Source organism: Hylobates moloch, unplaced genomic scaffold (assembly GCF_009828535.3).
Source record: "Hylobates moloch isolate HMO894 unplaced genomic scaffold, HMol_V3 SCAFFOLD_9, whole genome shotgun sequence".
Taxonomy (NCBI): Eukaryota; Metazoa; Chordata; class Mammalia; order Primates; family Hylobatidae; genus Hylobates; species Hylobates moloch.
In genome coordinates, this window is record NW_026652284.1 from 39644117 (window position 1) to 39671416 (window position 27300).

At 44.5% G+C, this 27300-nt stretch overlaps 1 protein-coding gene across 1 annotated transcript; it reads left to right on the forward strand.

The window, feature by feature from the left end:
- On the forward strand, window positions 1–26891 carry LOC131384162 (uncharacterized). Its single transcript, XM_058443675.1, is given in 3 exon segments — window positions 1–61; window positions 6897–9178; window positions 23697–26891. Coding segments are annotated over 2 exon segments (1674 nt in total). The 3' UTR covers window positions 8510–9178; window positions 23697–26891.
- The last annotated feature ends 409 nt before the right edge of the window (window positions 26892–27300 follow it).

A 27300-nucleotide genomic window follows, 5' to 3' on the forward strand; every position in this document is an offset into this window, starting at 1 on the left:
ATGGTCTTTCCTAATGAATTGGATGTGGAATGTGAGAGCAAGCATAGACTCAAGGATGACTGTAAGGGTTTAGAACCAAGCAGCTGGAAGGATGGATTTACTGTCAGTGAAAATGGGGAAGGATATGGAGGAATAGGCTTGAGAGTATATAAGAAAAGTTTTGGATTTTAGACGTCTCATGCATCTAAGTAGACATTTTGAGTTGGCTGTTGAATACCCGAGTCTGGGATGTGGGAGAGAGGTCTGGGCCAGAAGTACAAATTTGAGAGCAACCAGTTTAAAGTGATCAACAAGCCTTGAGACTGGGAGAGATCACTAATAGAGTGAGTATCACTAGAGGAGAAGTGAGGATCAAAGACTGAGCCTGGGACACATTTTTAGGCAAGATGGTCTGTGCACATGCAACATATGTGTACATGGCTGTTATTACCTTTTACATTAGTGGCACTCTATTACCTGCACTGTTTTGTATCTTACTTTTTTTTTCTCACCATAGATCTTATTTCATACTGTTCCATGTTTATGTTATTTTCTTAGGCTCCATGCTCCAGAACCCTCACATAGTGTAAATTTCAACCACAAGCTTAGGTGAGGGCAGACCTATTGTTTCAAGTTATCAGGGAGGGTTTTTTTTCCATCAGAGCTTGTGTTAGGATAGACCAGCTTCCTTGTCATCTCCTTGTGTTTGTGGACAGGTTTTTCTAGTCTTTGCTTTTCTTGCTGTTGTTGTTGAATACCTTTTCTTTTCGAATTTTTAAAATTTTATTTTATTTTATTTTAAATTCCGGGATGCATGTGCAGGATGTGCAGATTTGTTACATAAGTAAACGTGTGCCGTGGTGGTTTGCTACACCTGTCAACCCATCACCTAGGTATTAAGCTCTGCATGCATTAGCTATTTATCTTGATGCTCTCCCTCCCCCCATTCCCCACCTTTACTTTTCCTGGGGTGTAGGAGCCTTTTCCTTTCTTGTGAGCTATTCTGTGCATTCAAGGGATTGTTATACTCCATGCAGTATTTGTGCATGGGGCTTTTCTTTTAAATTTAGTCTTCTGTATAGCCTTAAGTATACCCACTATCCAATCTTTGCTGTGGTTACTGTCGTAGTTCAGGCCCCTTAATTTATTGTTTTACTACTTCACAAGCCTCCTGGATGAACTCTTTTTGCCAGTCTCTCTTCTTTCATGTTTTCATCAGATGGAATTTTTGTGATGCAAATCTGAAGATCCTATTCCCTGGCCTACAGGTTGGTTGTTTTTTTGTTGCTGTTTTTTTTTTTTTGGACTTTCTCTCCCCAGAAAGATAAAGCTCAATGTCTTCAGTAGGGTTTGTAAGGGATCTTTGCTTCCTCTTTCATTTAACACTCTCTACCCATGGTTTTGTTCCATTTAACCTAAGTGGCTTTTTTTGTTTTATCTTTGAGACAGAGTATCACTCTGTCACCCAGGCTGGAGTGCAGTGGTGCAGTCTCAGCTCACTGCAGCCTCTGCCTCCCAGGCTCAAGTGATTCTTGAGCCTCAGCCTCCTGAGTAGCTGGGATTACAGGCCGCCACCATACCCAGCTAATTTTTGTATTTTTTTAGTAGAGACAGAGTTTCTCCATGTCGGCCGGGCTGGTCTCAAACTCCTGGCCTCAAGTGATCTACCCGCCTCAGCCTCCCAAGGTGCTGGGATTACAGGTGTGAGCCACCACGCCTAGCTGAACCTAAGTGTTTTTTAAACATATCATGCTCTCTTATGCTTTTTTAGCTTTGCTTAGTCTACATTATTATCCTGGAAGGATTTTTCTGCCTAGTTATCACCAGATGACCTCTAGGACTGGCTTCAAATGCCTTATTCTTTGAAAGGTCTGTTTTCAGAATGGATCAGGATGCTTTCCTTTGGTTTCCAACTCCTTGCTCTATAGTTCTAGTACACACTCTTATTATTATTCTCATTCCTCACATTGTGATGGGAGCTTCTCCATTTAGAAGGAGCAAACCTTGAGATAGGAACTGTCCTCTCATCCCCGGTGCCTAGCACTGAATGTGGTACAATAACACGTACTCAATAAACATTTGTTGAATGATTGGAAATATGGAAACAGGAATGGAATGCATTGTATCTTTGCAGAATTGAAGATTTTGTGTTGATTTAGAAGGTCAAGATGCTAAAAAATATGGAGATTTAAACATGTTTAAATGTTTTGAAAAACCCACTTTTTTGTGTTAACACCTAAATGATACCTGTGTGAAATGAGAATTGTTAAATAACGACAGGAAATTGAAATTACTACACTTGTTCAAATCTAGCAAGAATGAAGCCTGTTCAAAACAGAGGAACACTTTATGTACCTTAGGACTACTTATATAAATATAATGTAAAACAAATCTTCAGGGTGCATTAACAGTGGCCAAAGATGATAAAATGATGAAGTGGCATTTGCAATTTAGGATGGGAGGGTGATGTGCAAAGCTGAGGCCATCGGGACTGTTGAGATTGTGTGATTCCTTCTGCTTTAACTGACTGTAAGCTCCCTTAGGGCAGGGGTCACATGGGGCTTGATACCTGGCAAGTGCATAATATGTATCATTCAACTAAAATGTTCTTGAGGATACTGTGAGATTTTTTTTTTTTTGAGACAGTCTCACTCTGTTGCCCAGGCTGGAGTGCAGTGGTGCAATATCGGCTCACTGCAACCTCCACCTCCTGGGTTCAAGGGATTTTCCTGCCTCAGTCTCCTGAGTAGCTGGGATTATAGGCGCCTGCCACCATGTCTGGCTAATTTTTGTATTTTTAGTAGAGACAGGGTTTCACCATGTTGGCCAGGCTGGTCTCGAACTCTTGACCTCAGGTGACTTGCCCACCTTGGCCTTTCAAAGTGCTGGGATTACAAGCGTGAGCCACCCTTCACCACCAGCCTACTGTGGGTTATTCTTAAAGAATATGAAATATGTTTTAGCAACAATATCTAAGAAGGGGATTTTTAAATTCTAAATTTTATTTATTATAAAGGTTATGATAATGATATGATGGGAAATATTCTAATGACAAAGAATCAGAAACATTCACATAGCACTTATTATGTGTGAGTTTTCTAAGCAGTTTTATGTACAATGACTCATTTAATCTGTACACCAACATTACTAGGTAGGTATTATTACTTTTTCTATTTTACAAACTGAAAAACTGAGGCACAGAGATTAAGTAATATTTGCAACACCTTACAGCTGGTAAATGGTAGAGCTGGGATTCAAATATATCACACTTTATAAGCAGGTACTTAGATTTTTGTTTAGTGCATTCTAAACACTTTCCCCAAGTGTTACAGATGTCTAAGCATTATAATTTTAAATGACTACATCACATTCTACTAAGCTGGGCTTAGTAGAATAATCGGCTTGATTGTTTCATAATTGTTGCAATTTGGGTTGTCTTTAACTTTTTGTATTATGCGTAATACTAAAATGTTCATGTCAATGCACATAGCTTTTTAAAATTTAAGTATGTGGGCAACCCCCTTGGGTCCCGTCCCATTGTATGGAAGCTCTGTTTTTACTCTATTAAATCTTGCATCTGCACACTCTTCTGGTCTGCTTTTGTTACAGCTCAAGCTGAGCTTTTGCTCACTGTTCACCACTGCTGTTTGCCGCTGTCACAGACCTGTCATTGACTTCCACCCCTTGGGATCCAGCAGGGTGTCCGCTGCACTCCTGATCCAGTGAGGCGCCCATTGCTGCTCCCAGTGGACTAAAGGCTAGCCATTATTTCTGCATGGCTAAGTGCCCAGGTTTGTGTTAATCGAGCTGAACACTAGTTGCTGGGTTCCACAGTTCTCTTCCGTGACCCACGGCTTCTAATAGAGCTATAACCTAATTGCATGGCCGAAGGTTCCATTCCTTGGAATCCATGAGGCCAAGAACCCCAGGTCAGAGAACAGGGTTGCTGCCATCTTGGGAGTGGCCCACCACCATCTTGGGAGCTCTAAGAACAAAGACCCTCTGTTAATATTTGGTGGCCCATACAGGATTCTCCAAAGTGATGGGAAATATTTCCCCCAAGGCAAAAAAAGCTCCCAAGATGTATTCTGGAGAATTGGGACCAATTTGACCCTGAGACGCTAAGAAAGAAGCAGATTATATTCTTCTGCAGTACTGCCTGGCCACAATATCCTCTTCAAGGAGGAGAAACCTGGCCTCCTGAGGGAAGTGTAAATTATAACACCATCTTACAGCTAGACCTCTTTTGTAGAAAGGAGGGCAAATGTAGTGAAGTGCCATATGTGCAAACTTTGTTTTCATTAAGAGACAACTCAATTATGTAAAAAGTGTAATTTATGCCCTGCAGGAAGCCCTCAGTGTCTACCTCCCTGCCCCAACATTCCCCTGGCTCCTTCCCCAACTAATAAGGACCCCCCTTCAAGCCAAACGGTCCAAAAAGAGATAGACAAAGGGGTAAACAATGAACCCAAGAATGCCAATATTCCCCGATTATGCCCCTTCCAAGTGATGGGAGGGGGAGACATTGGCCCAGAGTGTGTGTACCTTTTTCCCTCTCAGACGTGAAGCTAATTAAAATATACCTAGGTAAATTCTCAGATAACCCTCATGGCTATATTGATGTTTTACAATGGTTAGGACAATCCTTTGATCTGACGTGGAGAGATATAATGTTACTGCTAAATCAGACACTAGCCCCAAATGAGAGAAATGCCACCATAACTGCAGCCCTGAGAGTTTGGCCATCTCTGGTATCTCAGTCAGGTCAATGATAGGATGACAACAGAGGAAAGAGAACAATTCCCCACAGGCCAGCAGGCAGTTCCCAGTGTACACCCTCATTGGGACACAGAATCAGAACATGGAGATTGGTGCCGCAGACATTTGCTAACTTGCGTGCTAAAAGGACTAAGGAAAACTAGGAAGAAGCCTATAAATTGTTAAATGATGTCCACTATAACACAGGGAAAGGAAGAAAATCCTACTGCCTTTCTGGAGAGACTAAGGGAGGCATTGAGGAAGCATACCTCTCTGTCACCTGACTCTGTTGAAGGCCAACTAATCTTAAAGGATAAGTTTATCACTCAGTCACCTGCAGACATTAGAAAAAACTTCAAAAGTTCGCCTTAGGCCCGGAGAGAAACTTAGAAACCCTAATGAACTTGGCAAACTCGGTTTTTTTATAACAGAAATCAGGAGGAGCAGGCAGAATGGGACAAATGGGATAAAAGAGGCCACCACTTTAGTCATGCCCTCAGTCAAGCGGACTTTGGAGGCTCTGGAAAAGGGAAAGCCTGGGCAAATCGAACGTTTAATAGGTCTTGCTTCCAGTGTGGTCTACAAGGACACTTTAAAAAAGATTGTCCGAATAGAAATAAGCCACCCCCTCATCCATGCCCCTTATGTCAAGGGAATCACTGGAAGGCCCGCTGCCCCAGGGGATGAAGGTCCTCTGAGTCAGAGGCCACTAACCAGATGATCGAGCAGCAGGACTGAGGGTGCCTAGGACAAACGCCAGCCCATGCCATCACCTTCACAGAGCCCCGAGTATGTTTGACCATTGAGGGCCAGGAGGTTAATTGTCTCCTGGACACTGGTGCAGCCTTCTCAGTCTTACTCTCTTGTCCCGGACAACTGTTCTCCAGATCTGTCACTATCCGAGGGGTCCTAGGACAGACAGTCACTAGATACTTCTCCCAGCCACTAAGTTGTGACTGGGGAACTTTACTCTTTTCATATGCCTTTCTAATTATGCCTGAAAGCCCCACTCCTTTGTGAGGGAGAGACATTCTAGCAAAAGCAGGGGCCGTTATACACCTGAACATAGGAGAAGGAATACACGTTCATTGTCCCTTACTTGAGGAAGGAATTAATCCTGAAATCTGGGCAACAGAAGACAATATGGACGAGTGAAGAATGCCTGTCCTGTTAAAGTTAAACTAAAGGATTTCACCTCCTTTCCCTACCTAAGGCAGTACCCCCTTAGACTCGAGGCCCAACAAGGATTCCAGAAGATTGTTAAGGACCTAAAAGCCCAAGACCTAGTAAAACCATGCAATAGCCCCTGCAATGCTCCAATTTTAGGAGTATAGAAATCCCATGGACAGTGGAGGTTGGTGCAAGATCTCAGGATTATCAATGAGACTGTTGTCCTTCTACACCCAGCTCTACCTAACCCTTATACTCTGCTTTCCCAAATACCAGAGGAAGCAGAGTGGTTTACAGTCTTGGAACTTAAGGATGCCTTTTTCTGCATCCCTGTACATCCTGACTCTCAATTCTTGTTTGCCTTTGAAGATCCTTTGAACCCAACGTCTCAACTCACCTGGACTGTTTTACTCCAAAGATTCAGGGATAGCCCCCATCTGTTTGGCTAGGCATTAGCCCAAGACTTGAGCCAGTTCTCATACTTGGACACTCGTGTCCTTTGGTATGTGGATGATTTACTTCTAGCTGCCTGTTCAGAAACCTTGTGCCATCAAGCCGCCCAAGCGCTCGCCACCTGCGGCTACAAGGTTTCCAAACCAAAGGCTCAGCTCTGCTAACTGCAGGTTAAATACTTAGGGCTAAAATTATCCGAAGGCATCAGGGCCCTCAGTGAGGAATGTATCCAGCCTATACTGGCTTATCCTCTTCCCAAAACCCTGAAGCAATTAATAGGGTTCCCTGGCACAACAGGTTTCTATAGAATATGGATTCCCAGGTATGGCGAAATAACCAGGCCATTATACACACTAATTAAGGAAACTCAGAAAGCCACTACCCATTTCATAGAATGGACACCTGAAGTGGCTTTCCAGGCCCTAAAGAATGGCCTAACCCAACCCCCATGTTAAGCTTGCCAGCAGGGCAAGACTTTTCTTTATATGTCACAGAAAAAACAGGAATAGCTCTAGGAGTCCTCACACAGGTCTGAGGGACCAGCTTGCAACCCGTGGCATATCTGAGTAAGGAAATTGATGTAGTGACAAAGGGTTGGCCTCATTGTTTATGGGTAGTGGCAGCAGTAGCAGTCGTAGTATCTGAAGCCATTAAAATAATACAGGGAAGAGATCTTACTGTGTGGACATCTCATGATGTGAACGGCATACTCACTGCTAAAGGAGACTTGTGGCTGTCAGACAGCCATTTGCTTAAATATCAGGCTCTATTACTAGAAGGACCAGTTCTGTGACTGCACACTTGTGCAACTCTTAACCCAGCCACATTTCTTCCAGACAATGAAGAAAAGATAGAACATAACTGTCAACAAGTAATTGCTCAGACCTACGCTACTCGAGGGGACCTTCTAGAGGTTCCCTTGACTGATCCTGACCTCATCTTGTATACTGATGGAAGCTCCTTTGTAGAAAAAGGACTTCGAAAAGCGGAATATGCAGTGGTCGGTGATAATGGAATACTTGAAAGTAATCCCCTCACTCCAGGAACCAGTGCTCAGCTGGCAGAACTAATAGCCCTCACTCGGGCACTAGAATTAGGAGAAGGAAAAAGGGTAAATATATATACAGACTCTAAGTATGTTTACCTAGTCCCCCATGCCCATGCAGCAATATGGAGAGAAAGGGAATTCCTAACTTCCAAGGGAACACCTATCAAACATCAGGAAGCCATTAGGAGATTATTATTGGCTGCACAGAAACCTAAAGAGGTGGCAGTCTTACACGGCCAGGGTCAGCAGAAAGGAAAGGAAAGGGAAATCGAAGGGAACCGCCAAGCAGATATTGAAGCCAAAAGAGCCGCAAGGCGGGACCCTCCATTAGAAATGCTTATAGAAGGACCCCTAGTATGGGGTAATCCCCTCCAGGAAACCAAGCCCCAGTACACAGCAGAAGAAATAGAATGCGGAACCTCACGAAGACATAGTTTCCTCCCCTCAGGATGGCTAGCCACCGAAGAAGGAAAAATACTTCTGCCTGCAGCTAACCAATGGAAATTACTTAAAACCCTTCACCAAACCTTTCACTTAGGCATCGATAGCACCCATCAGGTGGCCAAATCATTATATACTGGACCAGGCCTTTTCAAAACTATCAAGCAGATAGTCAGGGACTGTGAAGTGTGCCAAAGAAATAATCTCCTGCCTTATCACCAAGCTCCTTCAGGAGAACAAAGAACAGGCCATTACCCAGGAGAAGACTGGCAACTAGATTTTACCCACATGCGCAAATCTCAGGGATTTCAGTATCTACTAGTTTGGGTACATACTTTCACTGGTTGGGCGGAGGCCTTCCCTTGTAGGACAGAAAAGGCCCAAGAGGTAATAAAGGCACTAATTCATGAAATAATTTCCAGATTCAGACTTCCCCAAGGCTTACAGAGTGACAGAGGCCTCGCTTTCAAGGCTGCAGTAATCCAGGGAGTATCCCAGGCGTTAGGCATACACTATCACTTACACTGTGCCTGGAGGCCACAATCCTCAGGAGAAGTCAAGAAAATGAATGAAACACTCAAGCGACATGTAAAAAAGCTAACCCAGGAAACCCACTTCACATGGCCTGCTCTGTTGCCTATAGACTTACTAAGAATCTGAAACACTTCCCAAAAAGCGGGACTTAGCTTAGTGGTTAAAGTGGCTGGAGGGGAGTCTTGGATACATCACACTCGAGTCACACCCTGGATATTGCCAAAGGAACCTGAAAATCCAGGCGACAACACTAGCTATTCCTGTGAACCTCTAGAGGATATGCACCTGCTCTTCAAGTGACAACTGTGAAGAAAGTAACTAGAATCGTAGATCCCCATGGCCCTCCTTTGTCATACTTTTCTTTTTACTGTTCTCTTACCCTGTTTCACTCTCACTGCACCCACTCCATGCCGCTGTACTACCAGTAGCTCCCCTTACCAAGAGCTCCTATGGAGAATGCACCTTCCTGGAAATATTGATGCCCCATCATATAGGAGTTTTTCTAAAGGAAACCCCATTTTCACCACCCACACCCATATGCCCCTGCACTTCAGGCCATACATTTCAATCCTTGTATCTTTAACCTCCTTGTTGAGTTTGTCTTTTCCAGAATCGAAGCTGTGAAACTACAAACAGTTCTTCAAATGGAGCCCCAGATGCAGTCCATGACTAAGATCTACCATGGACCCCTGGACTGGCCTGCTAGCCCGTTCTCCAATGTTGATGACATCAAAGTCACTCCTCCCAAGGAAATCTCAACTGCACGACCCCTACTACACCCCAATTCAGCAGAAGGTAGTTAGCGTGGTCATCGGCCAACCTTCCCAACAGCACTTGGGTTTTCCTGTTGAGAGGGGGGACTGAGAGACAGGACTAGCTGGATTTCCTAGGCTGACTAAGAATTCCTAAGCCTAGCTGGAGAAGGTGACCGCACCTACCTTTAAACACAGGGCTTATAACTCAGCTCACACCTGACCAATCAGGTAGTAAAGAGGGCTCACTAAAATACAAATAAGGCTAAAAGCAGGATGTAAAGAAATAGTCAAATCATACATCACCTGAGAGCACAGGGGGAGGGACAATGATCGGGATATAAACCCAGGCATTCAAGCAGGGAGCGGCAACCCCCTTTGGGTCCCCTCCCATTATATGGGAGCTCTGTTTTCATTCTATTAAATCTTGCAACTGCAAAAAAAAAAAAAAATGTAAGTATGTTCAGGCCAAGTACAGTGGCTCACGTCTGTAATCCCAGCACTTTGGAAGGCTGAGGTAGGAGGATTGCTTGAGCCCAGGAGTTAGAGATCAGCCTGGGCAACATAGTGAGACACTGTCTCTGTAAAAAATAAAAAATTAGCCAGGTGTGGTGGTGCATGCCTGTAGTCTGGCTACTTGGGAGGCTGAGGTGGGAGGATCACTTGAGCCTGGGAGGTTGAGGCTGCAGTGAGTGGTGATCTTACCACTGCATTCCAGCCTGGGTGACAAAGACCTTTTCATAAATAAATAAATAAATAAACAAATAAATAAATGTTTTCCTTAGTGTAAATATCTTAAAGTCAGAGTAGTTGTAAAAGAATGTAAATGATTCCATTACTCTTGATGTATAATAAAAAGAATCATGTAAATATGGGCTGCTAACAGCTGCATGCAAGAATCTAACTCTTCCCAACTGTGCTTGCAATGGATATTAATCTCTTAATTTTTGTTAGGTATATTTGCTTACTTTTTAATAGGCATGTAATAGGATTTCTTTCTTTTTAATTTTCATTTATTTATCAGGCAATTCAAACACTTTTCAATCAAATTTTTGCTTGTTTATTGCCATATTTGCTGCAAATATATTTCCAATATGTTTGCCTTTTAAATTCCAATTTTAATAGTTACCTTCATAGAAATTTGAAACTTTCATAGGGTCAAATTTGTTTGTCTCTTTAGTTATAATGTCTCCTATTTCTTGATTTTTAAAATGTTATCACATATTGTGGGTCATTTGTTTAATGGCCAGAATACTATTTGATTTTTGGTACAAAAATTTTAAATTGTTAAGAAACTATAAAAGTCCTAGAAGTGTCTAAAAGGCTCTGAAGGAAATGTAGTTGGAGCTACATAGAAAACTGTACTGATTGCTCTGTGACTTACCATATCTAAACTATGCTGTAGCAGTTCACAATTTAACGCCCAGTGTTAACTGAATTTATTTATAGTTCAAAGACCCTGAATCCTTTCCTGCAGCACAGATCTGGCCCAAGACAATAATATCTCCAGTTTTACAGGCTTCAAGCTGTTTTACAGTGTGGAACATTGGAAATGAACTGGCACATACACACCCAACACTGTTATACTGTTATTTGTTTAAATTTAAAACGTGGCATGTGGCAATGTTGAGATGTTATCAAGGGAGGTTGGCTGGGTGAATGCTTACACAGCTCCTCAGTTAGCATTTACCTTCTGCAGATTCTACACTATAGCAGGTCAGCTTTTCAGCTTTGCAGCTTCAAACGTTATAAATTTTAAGGATACTTGGTGTGAATCTGGTTCTCTGGGGGCAAACTCCTATTAACCAACATGACAAGAGACTGATGTATAAATCAAAGTACCAGTATCATTTTGCAATAAGAACCTTAAGCATCCTTTTGACTGAGCTATTTCAGGCAATATGATGAGCCTGTTATCTCTCTCAGCAGCTTTCCTAGGGGAGTCAAAATTATACTCAGGAGGCTCCCCGATGAATATAGAATCGGAGCAAAGTGAAGGAGTTGTCTAATTTAGATAATAAATCAGTGTGTTTCAGAGGCCATATATATTTATGTCCACTGATTATAGTGCTAGGCTCGATAGGCCACCCTGCCTCCTCCCTTCATTGAGTTTGTGTGCACACTAGCCCACCCGGGTCTTCAAGTTTACATATTCTGTGTGTGAGGTTGCCTGTGCTTTCAAGTTCAAACAACTTTTCTCCTAACAGAATTCAACAGAGTTGACCAAGTTCCTGCTTACCTGATTGCAGTCACAATTTAAGTCCTTTCCAGTGGTGATCCTTGGGTCCCCTTTACTGCATCTTGGGTGGTTTCAAACACATTTCAACAGTCTTGGTGAGACCAGACCACGAAGAACTAGAATCGTAGATCCCCTACCTGATATCACATATAGACCTGCTGATTTAGCTCTTTGAGGACAAGCTTTTCTCCATGTTCTTGGGTGAGAGTTCCCTCCATGCTACCGCTTTTGGGTCTCTGCATATGGCGCAGGGAAAATGAGGGGTTTCCATCCCTGTGTCCAAGTCCAAATACCCTTAATTCCTGGCATCTCCTGTTTGCCCCGTCTTGGGAATGTTCCTTAAGATAAATATCTTAAGACGCTTGGCCTACACCTCTCTTTTTTGGCAAATGTCAAACCACACCAATTTGGGGCTTGCTTCTCCCCTTGCAAAAGTCACACATGGACCCTCCTGAGCTGAAGCAAAGGGCCCAGACCTGTCTGTGGAGCTACTTGAGCCCTCAAATGCTGCATCCCAACCGTATCCCTGGTCTGTCCTGGTCTCCCTCTTGGGCCACCCTGGTTGCTCCTGTCGTGTGGGCCTGGATCCAGGCTGCACACCTGGCTTATCAATGCCGAACAAGCTCTGCCAGCTGCTGCATAATTGTTGACACTCGGGGTGGACTGGCTGTTTGACCACATCCCAGAACACTCTTTGCTGAAACCAACAAAGTAAAATATTCCTGAACATATAATGTAGTACTCTGGGGGGAAAATTAAACATTTTAGTAGTATATTAAAAATAGTAAATTTCAGCATATTTCACAGTGCCTAGTGCAATGACCTAGTAGACCAGAGAGCTAGCAAATAAGAAGCCAGTATTGCAAAAGTGAATTGATTTTCATTGTAAAGATATAAAATGCAGTTACTGTGAACAAATATAATCCCCAAACAATAACACTTCTGTTATCAGAACTCTGTTAAGTAATCAAGAACTTATGAAACAACTATTTTTTTGAAAATGCCGCCTTTGGAGAATACAAGCATGCCCTGTATTGGCATAGCACTTTTAAACACCTTTATGTCTCTGATCTCATTACAGCCTTAGGATACAGGTGAAACTCATGTTTTCATAGACAGAGGTTCCCTTTATAAGAAGCACATCTGGGACTCTAATTTCAGGACTTTCCCTCCATGTGGTAGCCACTCCTGGAGAAATGATGCTTGTGCGTGACTAATGAAAGGCAGGCTTCCCACAGACACACTTTTCTTGCTAAGCGCCTGTTCCTTCAGGCTGTTGTATTTTGTTGTTAACAGTGACAATGATAAGCGCTAACAGGATACTCCCTCTGTGTTTGAGAATGTGTAAGTGCTTTTCTGTGTGTGTGCTAGGCATTTGCTTGTTTGCTCTCAGGCCCGATGTCTGCCCTTTCTCTCTGCTCTGTGTCTCTGGATACACTGCCCAGGCTCCTGTATCTTCTGACTTCTACCTCTTTTGGGCAAGGAGAGGCACTGGTAGGAGGCTGCAGGGTTGGGGGAAAAGAGAAGCCTGGGCCTTTCTCTCCTTCCCATCTTCCTTGTGTGGTATCTCCATATCCAGCAGCAGTTAATTCTCCATGGCGTTAGCTCCCCTGCCCCACCATGCTCCAGCACCTACTGGGGTGCCTGGCTTGACTCCCCGGCTTTACAAAACAGCCATCTTCCTTTGTCCTTCCAGCAGCCTATCTCTAGATGGCCTCTGTTCTGTTTGGCAACTTAGCTCTTCCGTCCCCTGTGGAACTAAATCCCTGCCTTGAAATCTGTCTGTTGAAAGACCTACAGTGGTTTTGCTTCATGACTAGACTGTGCTGCTACAACTTGATATTACTTTTTACCTTCACAGCATTCCTGGGAGGAAGTAATATTATTATCTCCATTTATGGATAAGGAAGCTGAGGCTTGAAAGAGACAAATAATGTGCCCAAGCTCCTACAGTCTATAAGTGGGGGCTCTGGGACTCCAGAAGTTGTGTGTTGTGCTTGCCTCTAGAGGACAGGTGACACTGAGAGAGTGCTTCTTTGTGCCAGGCCCCAGGACCTGAGTGTGCCTACATGCACCATCTCACGATGTCTCCACAGCAATCTCCCCAGTGGCCGATGAGGAAATGGAGCTCAGAGACATTACCTTGCCAAAGTAGGTGAGTTGGTAGGCAGCAGAGATGGGATTCAAACCTATTTTTTTTGTGTGTGTGGGGGTGGAGTCTTACTCTGTCGCCCAGGCTGGAGTGCAGTGGCGCAATCTAGGCTCACTGCAAGCTCCACCTCCCAGGTTCTAGCGATTCTCGTGCCTCAGCCTCCTGAGTAGCTGGGATTACAGGCACGCGCCATCACGCCTGGCTATTTTTTGTATTTTTAGTAGAGATGGGGTTTCACATGTTGGCCAGGCTGGTCTCCAATGCCTAGCCTCAGTTGACCTGCCTGCTTGGGCCTCCGTCTATACAGTGCTGGGATTACAGGCACGAGGCACTGCGCCCAGCCCAAACCTATTCTTTCTGCTACTAGTAGTTCTTCCCAAAAGTTAATGTTTATCACTATGTGGAATGTAGTTGAAATGTATGTTCCCAGTTCCCACTCTAGAAGCTCCAATTCAGTAGATTTGGGAAGGGTATAATATGCATTTTGCACAATTGCCCTAAGTGATGCTGAGGCCACATGGGGCCAACCCTGCTTATTTATTTATTTATTTATTTTGAGACAGAGTCTTGCTCTGTTGCCCAGCCTGGAGTGCAGTGGTGCGATCTTGGCTCACTGCAAGTTCCACCTCCAGGGTTCATGCCATTCTCCTGCCTCAGCCTCCCGAGTAGGGACTACAGGCACCCACCACCGTGCCCAGCAAATTTTTTTGTATTTTTAGTAGAGATGGGGTTTCACCGTGTTAGCCAGGATGGTCTCGATCTCCTGACCTCGTGATCGGCCCATCTCGGCCTCCCAAAGTGCTGGGATTACATGTGTAAGCCACCGCACCCGGCCCCAAACTTGCTTATTCTTTATGGCCTTCCTGTTCTACTGGTGATGCCCTGTGTGGCTGGTTGCACGCCTGTCCTTGCTGGCCTCAGTTTCCCTGTCTGTAGAGTGAGGGGCTGGACCAGAGAATCTCCCAGGTCCTCCCAGGTTTTGACTGAGTCCCCAAAACACGTGTGCTGCAGAGATGCAAGGCACATGATGTTGTGCTTCCAGGGGGATTGCTGCGTCCACTGGGCCCTCCGAGGGCAGCAGCCAGACGCGGAGAGCAGGGGTTTCTCAGGCACCCCCGGGCCATAAGCCTCGACAGGAGCCCTCTGGCTTGCGGATAAAGGAAAGCCCTGTTTATTGGTTTGCAGCAGTTGGCAAACTGACATTTAAAAAAGGAAGTGAATTGTGAGGTAGGGATTTTAATTCAGGGAAATATTTGAAGAACTCAGTGTTTGCTCAGAGAGGTCATTAAATAGGTTTTGTTCCCACACCCTCTGGAAAAATGATGCTTCATTAAAATGGCAACACGAGGTGTAGTAAAAATGGTGAAATTGGGAACGCTGAAAAGACACATTCACTAGATTCCACTTAAAATGTAAAAGGAGTGTAAAGAAAACAAATGGACATTTTCCTGAGGCAGCTGAGCTATACAAAACACAGGCATCTTTGTCTCCTTCTTGAAAACTTCCACAATGCGTTCTCCTTTCTTCCTCTCCACTAATCTGTACTTCTAAGAGGTGTTGAGTTTCGGCCAAACTTTCTGCTCGGCTCGCATCAAAGGCTGCCCTCTTGTGAATAGCCAGCTCTCACCTAATGATCTCCCTCCTCACTCCTGACCAGGACGCAGGTCATTCCCCATAATAATTAGCTCACAGGCAGAGTTTCCAGGCTCTTCCAGGAGCATCAATCACTGGGATGAATGGGAAGCCCGTGTGTGGGAACTGCAGGGGGAGCTGGGTGCAGAGCCACCTCAGCCCTGTCACCCTGCGGCTGTCCCTGCCAAGCTTCCTTGGACCCCTATCTACCCCCAGTTTTGAGTGACAGGACGAGTTGGGCCAGTTACCAGGTAAGTTAAGAGAGGGCTGTGGAAGCATCAGCCCTAACACCCCACCAACGCAAGCCAGGCTGAGCTTCTGTTTTCCTTGTGACAGGATCTTGTCGCCTGGTTCTGATGGTGTCTTGGTTCCCGGCTGGGGTTTTGTGTTTACCATGAGCGTTGCCTGCTGTCGGGGAGCTGCGTGTGTTTCACAACAAACAGGGAGCCAGGGAGACCACCCTGCGGGGCTGCCCCTTGCCTCAGCGCTTTCTGCTTGGGTGGCTGGCGTCTTGCAGTGCCTTCCTTCGTCTGTGGTGTGAGGTGCTGGTCCAGGCTTACGCGCTAACAGTGAATGAGAAGGAGAAAACGCTCTGCGAGTGCAGCGGAAGGTCAATATGGAGCCTGGTTTGCTCTTAGAATCTTCCCAAGGCCGACGGGCTTCCTCTTCCCTCCTGACCAGGGGCTTGGATGCCCCTGCCCTGGGCTGCCTGGTTCCTGCCCCCTGAATCTTCAGAAAGATCCCCGGGCCTGGAGACTGTGAGTTCAGGTTCAGATGCTTTGTGTGGCCTGTGGATCCTGGGTCTGGTCTCTGTCCCCAGGCTCGTGTTCAGGGACCACCTGAGCACCAAAGGCAGCCCAGTCCGGCTTTGACTCAGCTCCCAGGGCGGAGTCCCTTGCCCAGCACTGGGCAGGAGGGCATCCTGAGGGCAAGGCTCTGCCATCAGCAGACCAGAGCCACAGCCCGCAGCTCCTGAACACTTTCAGATTCCTGCAGCGCAGAGAGGTTTTCCTGGGGGAAGGGAGGACCCTGTGGCTGGAGAAATCCCGCAGCGAACACCCAGCGACCAGGTCTACAGCAGCACCCGGTCTGTGCTGCCCCCTGGTGGTCACAGATTTTACTACACGCGGCCTACAAGTGAACTGAGTTTCTCTTCAGTGGCCGGGTTATCTTCTCTCGTGTAGGAGGAAGTACCGAGCCACGGAAATTCGGTAAGGATCGGATAAGGGCAATGAAATCACAGCTCTAAATCTTTTCATGGAGTTGAAGACAGACGTTTGACTGTGGGAGCCATCCCATCTTTATAACCTGGTAAACAATGCCAGAATAAAAATAACAAATTCAATGTATTTAAGTCGGTTTCGACAGTGAGGAATTAAAATTAAATTTATTTAATCCATTTTGACTTTTACCCAAGTTTTTCTTACAGTTGCATCTCATTTTTCCCTCCTTACATAGTTTGGGGAGCAGAGAACAGTCTATTTTTCACTCCTGTGTAACTGACACGGAGACAGGCCTGCGGTCCCTTGGGGGATTAGTGGCCGTCGCAGGTGTGCAGGCCACGGGTCCCTCAATCAGAAGCGGGATGTGAGGCGGGGAGCTTTGGAGAGCTTTCATTTTGGATTAGTGATTTCTTGTCGACTTTTCCTCGTTTTTGTCACAGCACACTCGGAACATTTCTCATCAGCTGTGTACACTATGTCAGGCATTTCAAATATGTTTCTGGAAGTTGTCAGTGCTGTTCTCTATGAGGCCTGAAGGAAAAATTCAATGTTTGTAGTAAATAAAGTACTAAAATTGTATCAGCTATTAAGAGGATGGATTATTTCCAAGTTGCTTAGCCATATTGGTTGAGCGTTGAATGCAGCAATGGTGCCAACATATTAAGCACAAGAATCTTGTATTCCTGGATACTGGAAGTTCCCTAGAAGATGGTGGAGCAGGGTCAGCTGGGTGGGGATGTCGAGGGGTGTACAGTGGACTTCAAGAAGGAGTTTATGGAGATGCAAGAGAAGGTTCTGAAAACTTTGCTAGGATGGACCCTTTGTTGAATTAGTTCCCAGGGAGGCTGATTTGGAGGAGACAGGTGGCATCAGAAGTTAGAAATAGTGTTTCACAAACAATGAAACTTCCAGGGAATATTCATTCCTAGAATTGAAGACACATGTGTGTGGGTTCTGTCTTCCCCTCTGTCTCAGTCTCTGTTTTGGGTGAAATTGGGTCCCCACCCCAAATTCACATGTTGAAGTCTTAACCCCAGTACCTCAGAATGTTTATTGCATTTGGAGATGTTTTTACAAAGGTGATTAAGTTGAAATGAGGCTGTTAGGGTGGGCTGCAATCCCACATGACTGGTGTCTTTATATGGAGAGGAGATAAGGACACAGACACACATGGAGGGGGGAAGATCATATGAAGACCCAAGGAGAGAGGCCTCAGAAGAAACAACCCTGCTGATGTCTTGATTTTGGGTATCTAGCCTCCAAAACTTGGAGAATATATATTTCCATTGTTTAAGCCACCTGATCTGTGGAGCTTTGTTACAGTAGCCCTAGCTGATGAATCCAGTGTCCTTTTGAACTTAAGGAGTATGACTGGATGACCCATCCCTTCAGTATCAGCACCAACCAAGTAGAAACCATCAAAGCAACTGGGCGCAGTGGCTCAGGCCTCTAATCGCAGCACTTTGGGAGACCAAGGTGGGAGGATCACTTGAGCCCAGGAGTTTGAGACCAGCCTGGGCAACATAGGGAGACCCTGTCTCTAAAAAAATTAAAAAATTAGCTGGGTGTGGTGGCATGCACCTGTTAGCTACTTGGGAGGCTGAGCTGGGAGAATTACTTGAACCTAGGAGGTAGAGGTTGCAGTGAGCCAAGATTGCTGCCACTGCACTCCAACCTGGGCCGCAGAGTGAGATCCCACCTCAAAAAACAAAAACAGGCTGGGGGCAATGACTCATGCCTGTAATCCCAGCACTTTGGGAGGCTGAGACAGAGGGTTGATTGAGCCCAGGAGTTAGAGACAAGGCTGGGCAAGATGGCAAAACCCCGTCTCTACCAAAAATACACACACACAAAAATTAGCTGGATGGGGTGGGGCGTGCCTGTAGTCTCAGCTACTCAGAAGGCTGAGATGGGAGGATGTTTTGAGCCTGGGAGGTGGAGGTTGCAGTGAGCCCAGATTGCATCATTGCACTCCAGCCTGGGTGACAGTCAGATCCTGTCTCAAGAAAACAAAAAACAAACAACAAACCCAAACAAACAAACAAAAACAACCAAAAAACCCATCTGATATGGTTTGGCTCCCCACCCAAATCTTATCTTGAATTGTAATCCCCATGTGTCGGAGGAAGGTCCGGGTGGGAGGTGATTGGATAATGGGGGCAGACTTTCCGCTTTCTGTTCTCATGATAGTGAGTGAGTTCTCATGAGATCTGGTAGTTTGAAAGTGTGTGGCAGTTTCCTCTTTGCTTTTCCTCTCTCTCCTGCTCTGCTGTGTAAGATATGCTTGCTTCCCCCTCAACTTCCACCATGATTGTAAGTTTCCTGAGGCCTCCCAGTCGTGCGTGCTGTTAAGCCTGTGGAACAATGAGTCAGTTAAACCTCTTCTTCATAAACTACCCAGTCCCAGGTAGTTCTTTATAGCAGTGTGAAAACGGACTAATACACCATTAAAGTCCATTCTGTAAGGAACCAAAAATCTTAAAAAACAGAAAAGTGACTTGTGTGAATGGCATCCGGTATCTTTGACTAGACAAGATATATTAGCATGATTTCTAGAGAAAAGCCCAAATACATGTCTGAAATATCTATACCACAGTTATGACTGAATATAAATCTTCCCCCCCCCACCCAGTTTTGTGATGTCCTAAAAAAGGAATCCAAATAGTTTGGAAAATATCCTCAGGTCTAAATGAATCATGCAGCCAAGTTTTATGAAACCAACCTACAAAGTTATCGATTGTTACAAGAAAGAAGATATTCACTTCTGTTACTCCTAGTTTTGTTTTAGCTCTTCTGAGATATCTGGGGTTTAGCTTACGGACTGCATGATTTGATGAAACTCTACACAACAGTTAGTGAGGAAAGGAACCTTAGCGCTGAGGACTTAGGGTCCAGCCGATGACCTGGATACTGCAGCATATCTTTCACTCATGGTGGTGGTGAACTTAACACTGATGATTAAGCTAACCTCTACCAAGCACTTCCTGCCCATGGGCTCTAAATTCAGTGCTTGACATATTTCGTTTATGTTTCACAGAAATGCTAGGACCTGAGACATGGTATAAGGGAGTGGTTCAGTTTTGGTTACACTCAGCTATGTGACCTTGAGCAAATTGCTTCACTCTCTGTGCCTCGGTCTTCTCATTTGTAAAAGGTTGTTGGTAATGCAGGTGAGGCGCTTGAAGCAGTGCCTGGCACTGATGAAGGTTTTCGTTAAGTGTTGACCACTAGTATTTTTCTTCACACCCTCAGCTGAGGAAACAAAGGGCAGTGGAGGTGTTAAGCAATGTGCGTAACCACTTCTATGCCATCAGGAGGGGGGAATCTGGCAGCACAAGAGGCTGCATCACTGAGGCTCTGCACCGCCTCCCGGTTGGGCATGCTATCCTTGCAGGTACTTGTCTCCTTATTCCTGCTGAGATGCATGAAGGTGACTTTAATATGTGTGGCCGAGCTGGGCGCGTGGCTCATGCCTATAATGCCAGCACTTTGGGAGGCTGAGGCAGGTAGATCACCTAAGGTCAGGAGTTCAAGACAGCCTGACCAATATGGTGAAACCTTGTCTCTACTAAAAATACGAAAATTAACTGGGCTTGACAGCAGATGCCTGTAATCCCAGCTACTCGGGAAGCTGAGGCAGGAGAATTGCTTGAGCCCAGGAGATGGATGTTGCAGTGAGTCGCGATTGTGCCACTGCACTCCAGCCTGGGTTCAAGCAAAACTCCTGCCTCAGCTTCCCGAGAAGCTGGAAATACAGGTATGTGGCCCATGCTCTTTTACCCCCAGTACTTCAGTGTGTCTTCTCCAAAAACAAGGTCATTCTTCTCTATAATGATAAAATCAGGAAATTGATGCATTTAATCTATAGATCTTATTTGAATTGTATTAACTATTTCTCTTATGTACTGTTTAGGAAAAGAAAATGGTTCTTTTCCTGGTCCAGGAGCCAATATCCAACCTGGGCTTTCACATTTCATTTTGCTGTCATGTCTCTCTGTCTTTCTTCTGTCTGGAACAGTTCATCAGCCTTTTTGTTTTTAACTTTTATGACCTTGACTTTTAGAGTACAGGACATTTACTTTGTGGACTGCCGTTCAATTTGACAACAGATTTGTTTTTAATGTGCACTTTCTGGAAACACGGTATTGTTCCTCAAAGAAATGAAAAAAATATTGGGAATACGTAAGACATCATAACAGACACCAGGTGGGAATTTTTGACGTTGGGTAGGTCTGAATAACATTCAAACTGGACTACAAAATGGATATAATGATTGACCCTGCTATGAAAGTTGTTCATGGTTTGTCTTGGTAATTCAGTTGCCTTATATAAAATCATGGGTTTGATGTATGTGGTCTCTAATATTTTGTCAAGCTCTGGCATTATTCTGATGTGAAATTCTGACATATTGTTAATGATGCTATTTACATGATTTCTTTTTTGTTTGTTTGTTTGTTTTATTTTATTTATTTTTTTTGAGACAGAGTCTCTGTCGCCTGGGCTGGAGTGCAGTGGCATGATTTTGGCTCACTGCACCCTCCTCCTCCTGGGTTCAAGCGATTCTCCTGCCTCAGCCTCCCAAGAAGCTGGGATTACAGGCACCCACCAACACTCCCAGCTAATTTTTTGTTTTTAATAGAGACAGGGTTTTGCCATGTTGGCCATGCTGCTCTTGAACTCCTGACCTCAAGTGATCCACCTGCCTCGGCCTCCCAAAGTGCTGGGATTACAGGTGTGAGCCACCATGGCTGTTTAAACCTTCCCACACTGGTTTCCCATGGTAAGGAACACACTAATTCATATCACTTTAAGACACATCTTAGTTAATACCCCGTATCTCCAGCTGTTCAATTCCCTCTCCCTCTAACTTTACAGTTTTTACTCCATTTTTACTCAAATGCCTTATTCTGAGCATGCCTCTGCCACATGGCTGCTCTTGGAATGTAGGGAAACCATCACATGCTAGGACTGGGATTCCAAAACATTTCCTCCATAAAGGAAACCACCAGCCACTGTGGGGCAGCTCTATGTGTAGAACTCTCCACTCACTGTCACCTCCGGGGCTGGCTGTAGCTTAGTCTTCCCAAGAAATCCATTGCTGTGTATATACACCCAGCAGCCACTGAACCACCTGCTGAGCCATAATGCAGGCTTGGGTTGGCCTCGATGCCATTGTTCCCTGGGTGGAACCCCACCCCCTCCCACCCCCAACCCAAGGGGACTATTTGCTCCATGTTTGCTTTTTAGGGTAAAAGAGAGAGGCAAAAGGCCCATGGTAATGTTAGACTTTGGAAGTAAGTCTCAGAGAATAATGATGCTGGAAAGAAAGATAAAATTTTGCTGACAATTATAGTACATAGTGAAGGTGTAGAGTTTCTAGTTCCTGTTGAAATGGAAAAGAATTGGATCTCTACTTGGAGGCTGAGAAGGATGGAGACTAGGGAAAAAGGGATGTTTGAGTTCCAGATAGCCATTTGTGTGTGAGAGTTACAGAGTGGATGGAAATGGAATGGTTTGCACTTTACAAAGCACTTCTAAGTATCCATCCATCCATGCATACATCCATCATTTATTTATTTAGCATATTCCAGGGTTCATTCTAGGCCATGAGAATGCAGAGGTTTAAAGAGGAAAATCTCAGTCTATTTGGTGGTACAGGCAGCACAAAAGGTCATTACAATGTGATGTGCCAAGAACCATAAAGAGGCCACTGATGGCCGGGCGCAGTGGCTCATGCCTGTAATCCCACTACTTTGGGAGGACAAGGCAGGTGGATCACGAGGTCAGGTGTTTGAGACCAGCCTGACCAACATGATGAAACCCTGTCTCCGCTAAAAATACAAAAATTAGCCGGGCGTGGTGGCGCTAGCCTGTAATTCCAGCTACTTGGGAGGTTGAGGAGGTTGCAGTGAGCCGAGATCACGCCACTGCACTCCAGCCTGGGTGACAGAGTGAGACTCTGTCTCAAAAAAAAAAAAAAAAAAAAAGCCATTGATAACTGTTAAGTGGGCTTTAATGGGATATTATGGAGCACAGAAGGACTAAGTCAGGAAACACAGAGTGGAGACAATTAGTCTAGATTTTGCAGAACATGTAGGAGTTTGCTGTGTGGAGAAGAGGAAGAGAGTATTCTAGATGCAGGCAAAGGCCTGGAGTTACATACAAAAGGAGCTGATCTCTGGAGGTTGGGATTTTGACCAATTCTGTGGGTAATTGGAGCCATTTTGATTAGGCAAAATCAGCCCAGATGAAGTAAGGAAGGGGGAGAAGAAACTCACCTGACCCCCTTCCTGTGCCTTTGCTGGGTTTCATTCTTTTGTTGTCAGAGGGAATGGGCTTGGAAAGTGTGTAATGGAATAACAAAATGAATAACACTTTGAGAGAGTTGTTCTCATCCAGGGATGCACTTCAGAATCTCTTTGGGAAGTTTTTGAAATTTACATGGCCAGGCCTGACATCTGACTCAGAGGCCCAGGGTGGAGCCAGCACTGATCTGCTCTGCAGAGCTTCTCATGGTGTCCTTGGTTGGGAACACCAAGGACACGTGTGTTTCCTCTACTGGGAATATCTGCGTATTGGAAGAAAGGGCACAGGTGCTATACAACCATCTCTGGAGATAGTGCCTGTGGAATTTTTCAGGGTAACCACACCCTTTATTCTGCTAGCTGGGCGAGAATTCTAATGATAGCAACGTCTGCCAGTGTTCCCAGGAATCTCAATTTCAGAAGATACTTTCAAACAAGATTTTCTAATCTCTTCTAGAGTTCCAGAGTCTATTTACATCCCATTCCTTTGTTAATGTTTATAGTCAGGTTTTATCATCATATTAGAGATGGAGAAGAGGCTGACTGGGGCCTACTTGGGTGTTGGCAGTCCTTGATTTCTTGCCTGGTTATTGATTCTGTGGGTGTATTCATGTTGTAAAAATTCAGTGAGGTGCTCATTGAGCATTTATGAACTTTTCAGTAAATATATGATACTGCATTTAAAAGTCGATTTAAAAACAAATGAATATATTTAAGAGTTGAAATTATAGTACCATGAATGCAGAGACCGTTTTCCCCATGACTAAGTCCCCAAAGGCTGATGTACTCCTAGGATGACTGGCCCCGTGGCTCTGTGCTTTGCCAAGGATGCAGTTTGCCACCCCAGCAGGGACACAGGGTCACCTGTGCAGAGAGCCTCCATGGATGGTGGGAATGGCAATCTTGGGTTTCCTGACTTTTGTGCATTGATGGCTTCACTCACGGAGTCACATTACCCCAGTTCCATAGACTGAATGAAACCATTGGCAACTTTCTGATTTGTTTTTCAGCCTAAGTCGAAGCTGGTAAAGAGGCCAAGAATTCCTAAGCTTTCCCAGGCAAGCGGGGAAGAACACTGGGATGCCTTTTTCTCCTCCTCTGTCCATCTGCAGGCCAAGTGTGCATCAGTCACAGGCAAACTCTGAATTGAGCTTTGTGCAAGTCTCTGGAAAGAGACCCAAGATCGTGTGATGAGCAAAAGTGACAGTGCTGGTGGCAGCGACATCTGCAGAGCCAGCCCCATCCCTATCTGCAGCAGAATACGTATGGGAATCCTTTATGTGAACAATCCACCCAGGGTAGAATGGGGCTTTTGACATCAGCCGAGACCCTGGCGGCCTTACAATGAGAGGCCTGTTGGTCAAAGGAAGGACTGTTTAATGAACTGAGAATCTGAGGCCAGCTCTGGCCATCTGCACTGAGAATCATTAGAGCAACTCTACTGTAACTGGCAACGTTGAATAATGCAACAAATTCATATTTCAAATTTGTGAACTTTAAAATTTTGTGTTTGTGTCTATGATGAAAAGCATTGTGTAAACATTTGATACTACCATTTTATTAGTAAGGAAGCCTGAAAAAGTATCTCTCTTTTGACTCTGAGGTCAATAATGATAATGGTTTTTCCCCTACACTGGGATAGAAATGTTTTGTCAATGATATGAAAGCACTTTATGAAAATGAAATTCATTAAAGCCCTTAATAATCAGGTAGGGAAGGCAGGTGCTCACAATTGTCACTACTTGGTGAGTGAACACACTGAGGCTGGGGGAGGACAATGACTCAGGAACAAGGTCGAATTGCAGGTGGGGGGTGAAGCTGATCCCTAACAGAGTCCTCCAGCCCCTGGCACTGAGGAAGGACATGGAGGGCTTGCATCGACTTTTCCTGGCAGGCTTGTGATTCCCAGCCAGAATGCAGGTGGCAATGTTGTGATTCCTGGCATAACCTTCAATGCTTCAATGATAATCTCTGCCGGTGCCAGGCACCAGCTGAGTGTCACTGTGCAACTCCCAGGCTTAAGTGATGCATGCCAAGGTTTTCAGAGCAGTCTTTCATTTATTAGTTGTGTCGGAAAGAAATCTCTACTCCCTAACTGGGTACCTCTGGATTTTAACAGCTGTGGTTTATAAAAGATTTGAGAGGGGGTTTGTTTTCAAAGTGCCTTTCACAAAGTAACACCTTAGATTGTAGTTTACATTCCATTCCAGTAGGATAACTTGCAACACTTCTGTGCTCAGAAATCCAACTGTGCAAGAAAAGTCAGGTTATATTTTCATACAGCCCATTTTGGCAAATATGCCTTCACGCCACTTTCCCTCCTCCTCACCGCTATTGGCAATAGTCCCAATGGAAGAGTTTTATGTCAAATGTTGAGTATCTTGGAAGCTGTCCTGCACAGACACGACTGCTTGGCTGCATGTTGGAGAGTCGCGGTTGGACTGGGAGACCAGGAAGGTCCCTTCTAGTCTGAGATGTTATGACTCTAGAACTAATTAGTTTCAACTCATAACACGAAATGATACTAGCTACCATTTGGTGGGCTTTTTCTGTGTTCCAGGCTCTGTGCTAAGATCTTAACATTACTCTAATTACAAAATCCCTGCCAATATTATCCTCATTTTACACAAGAACAAATGGGTTTAGGGAAATCAAAAACTTGTCCAATGACACAGATTTAAGATTTAGCAACTGATGGCCACGTGGAAATGGATTACAGATTATTCTAATTTGACACTCTAAACCTGCAATTTAACCAGAATGAAATTTAGGGCTGCGTGCTGTGGCTCATGCCTGTAATCCTAGCACTTGGGAAGCCAGGTGTATCCCTTAAGCCCAGGAGTTTGACAGCAACTTGGGCAACATGGTGAAACCTGTATCTATGAAAAATACAAAAATTAGCCAGGTGAGGTGGTGTATGCCTGTAGTTCCAGCTACTTGGGAGGCTGAGAGATGGGAGGATTGCTTGAGCCTAGGAGGTCGAGGCTGCTGTGAGCTGTGATGGTTCCACTGCACTCCAGCCTGGGTGACAGAGACAGACTCCATTTCAAAAAAAAAAAAAAAAAAGTAGGTACCTTGTGTTTGCCCTCGTCTGAGATTAGCTCAAGGCTCCATCTCTCAGGGTGGCAAGTAATGATTCTGTGGTCAGATGCAGTTTTGAAGTCAGGCAAGAAAACCTTCAACAAGAGCTAGAGATGTCCTGTCTATGAATTTCTCCTCTAGGCTTAGGGATAGCCCTGGATTCATGTCCTGTCAGTTAGAGATCCACTCATTGTAAGCAATACAAATGCCCCCGAAGAGACAGTGCATTAATTGCTACCCCTTAGGAGCATTGTGTGAATTAGTGTGATTTAGCACATGCCCAGAGGGATGAAACTCTAGCTCCATAGGGTAGGTCCTGATTACTCCTGGAGCGGGCAACCAGCTCAGCTCATGGGGAGCTCTGAGAAATCTCTCAAGGCCTCCCATGCAGCCCCTGCTCATGAGTCATGTGTCACTTCACAGTCTTGCTTTCCAGTGGGTCAAAGCATGATGTTTATGAGAAACAAATACTCAAAATTCTGACTTGTGTGAATACAGAACACGTGCAATAAAACGACCGCAATCTATTTTTAAAATGTGGTCTGAGAAGTCAGGTTTAATAGGACTATGTAATATATAAATAATATATTTTCCACAGAAAGGATAATATAAATAATAAAATACGTCTATTTCCTTTTTTTGTGGAAAATTACTCCCACAATTTGGTCCCAGGGGGTCTTAATTTGTCATCAGGTCTGTGGCTAAATGTGTTATAAAGGAATGCTTCTTTCTTTCCAGAAGGGTACAGGAACAGTCTGCACTGACTGCTGTTACCTGTAAATGTTTTGAGAATTCAGAAGTCACTTTCCTTCCACAATTGGTGCTAGGCATTTTATTTAAATAAAGCAAAAACGTTTCTGTCATAAAGAAGATGTTAATAACCTTAAAGCTATGCGAAATATACAAGTACAATCTAATACTCATGGTGAAAAATACAGTAATTAAGAGCAAGTCAAGTTTTTTTTTTTCGTTTAACTTTGGAATTAAAATAAACTCAAAACTAAAAAAATAAAAAATGGTTTATTACATATCAGAGTATTGAGATACAAAGTGTATACCAGATACTGCAAGAAAATGTTTCATCTCATCACTCAATGCCCATTAAAAAATCAATACCAAATACAGATTTCATCCATGAAGCTAATATTTTCTCAGATTTTATGAAGGCTGTTTTTCAGCTCTGATGGTTTCAAAAACACTTTGAAGCTCAGGTGGAAGCTGTGTGGTGAAGATGGGCTGCCTCCTATTGGCTGGCAAGAAGACGGGGTGTTCTGAGCCCAGCCCAGGGCCAGTGCCTCCTGCATAACTACACTTCTGTGAAAGGGGTAGGACCAAATGCTAACCATGAGGGCCTTTTGGCTTCTGCAAGGAGATCACTGAGACTCTACAGATCACACAAAGTAAACAAGGAAAATGAACTCCCATATGTATCTCTCTCACTGCCACAGTACCATTTGAAAGATGTCCTAAGACTTCAAACACATGCAGGCAGGTGAGATCTGTTCCACCTTTAAGACCTATGAACTATTATGA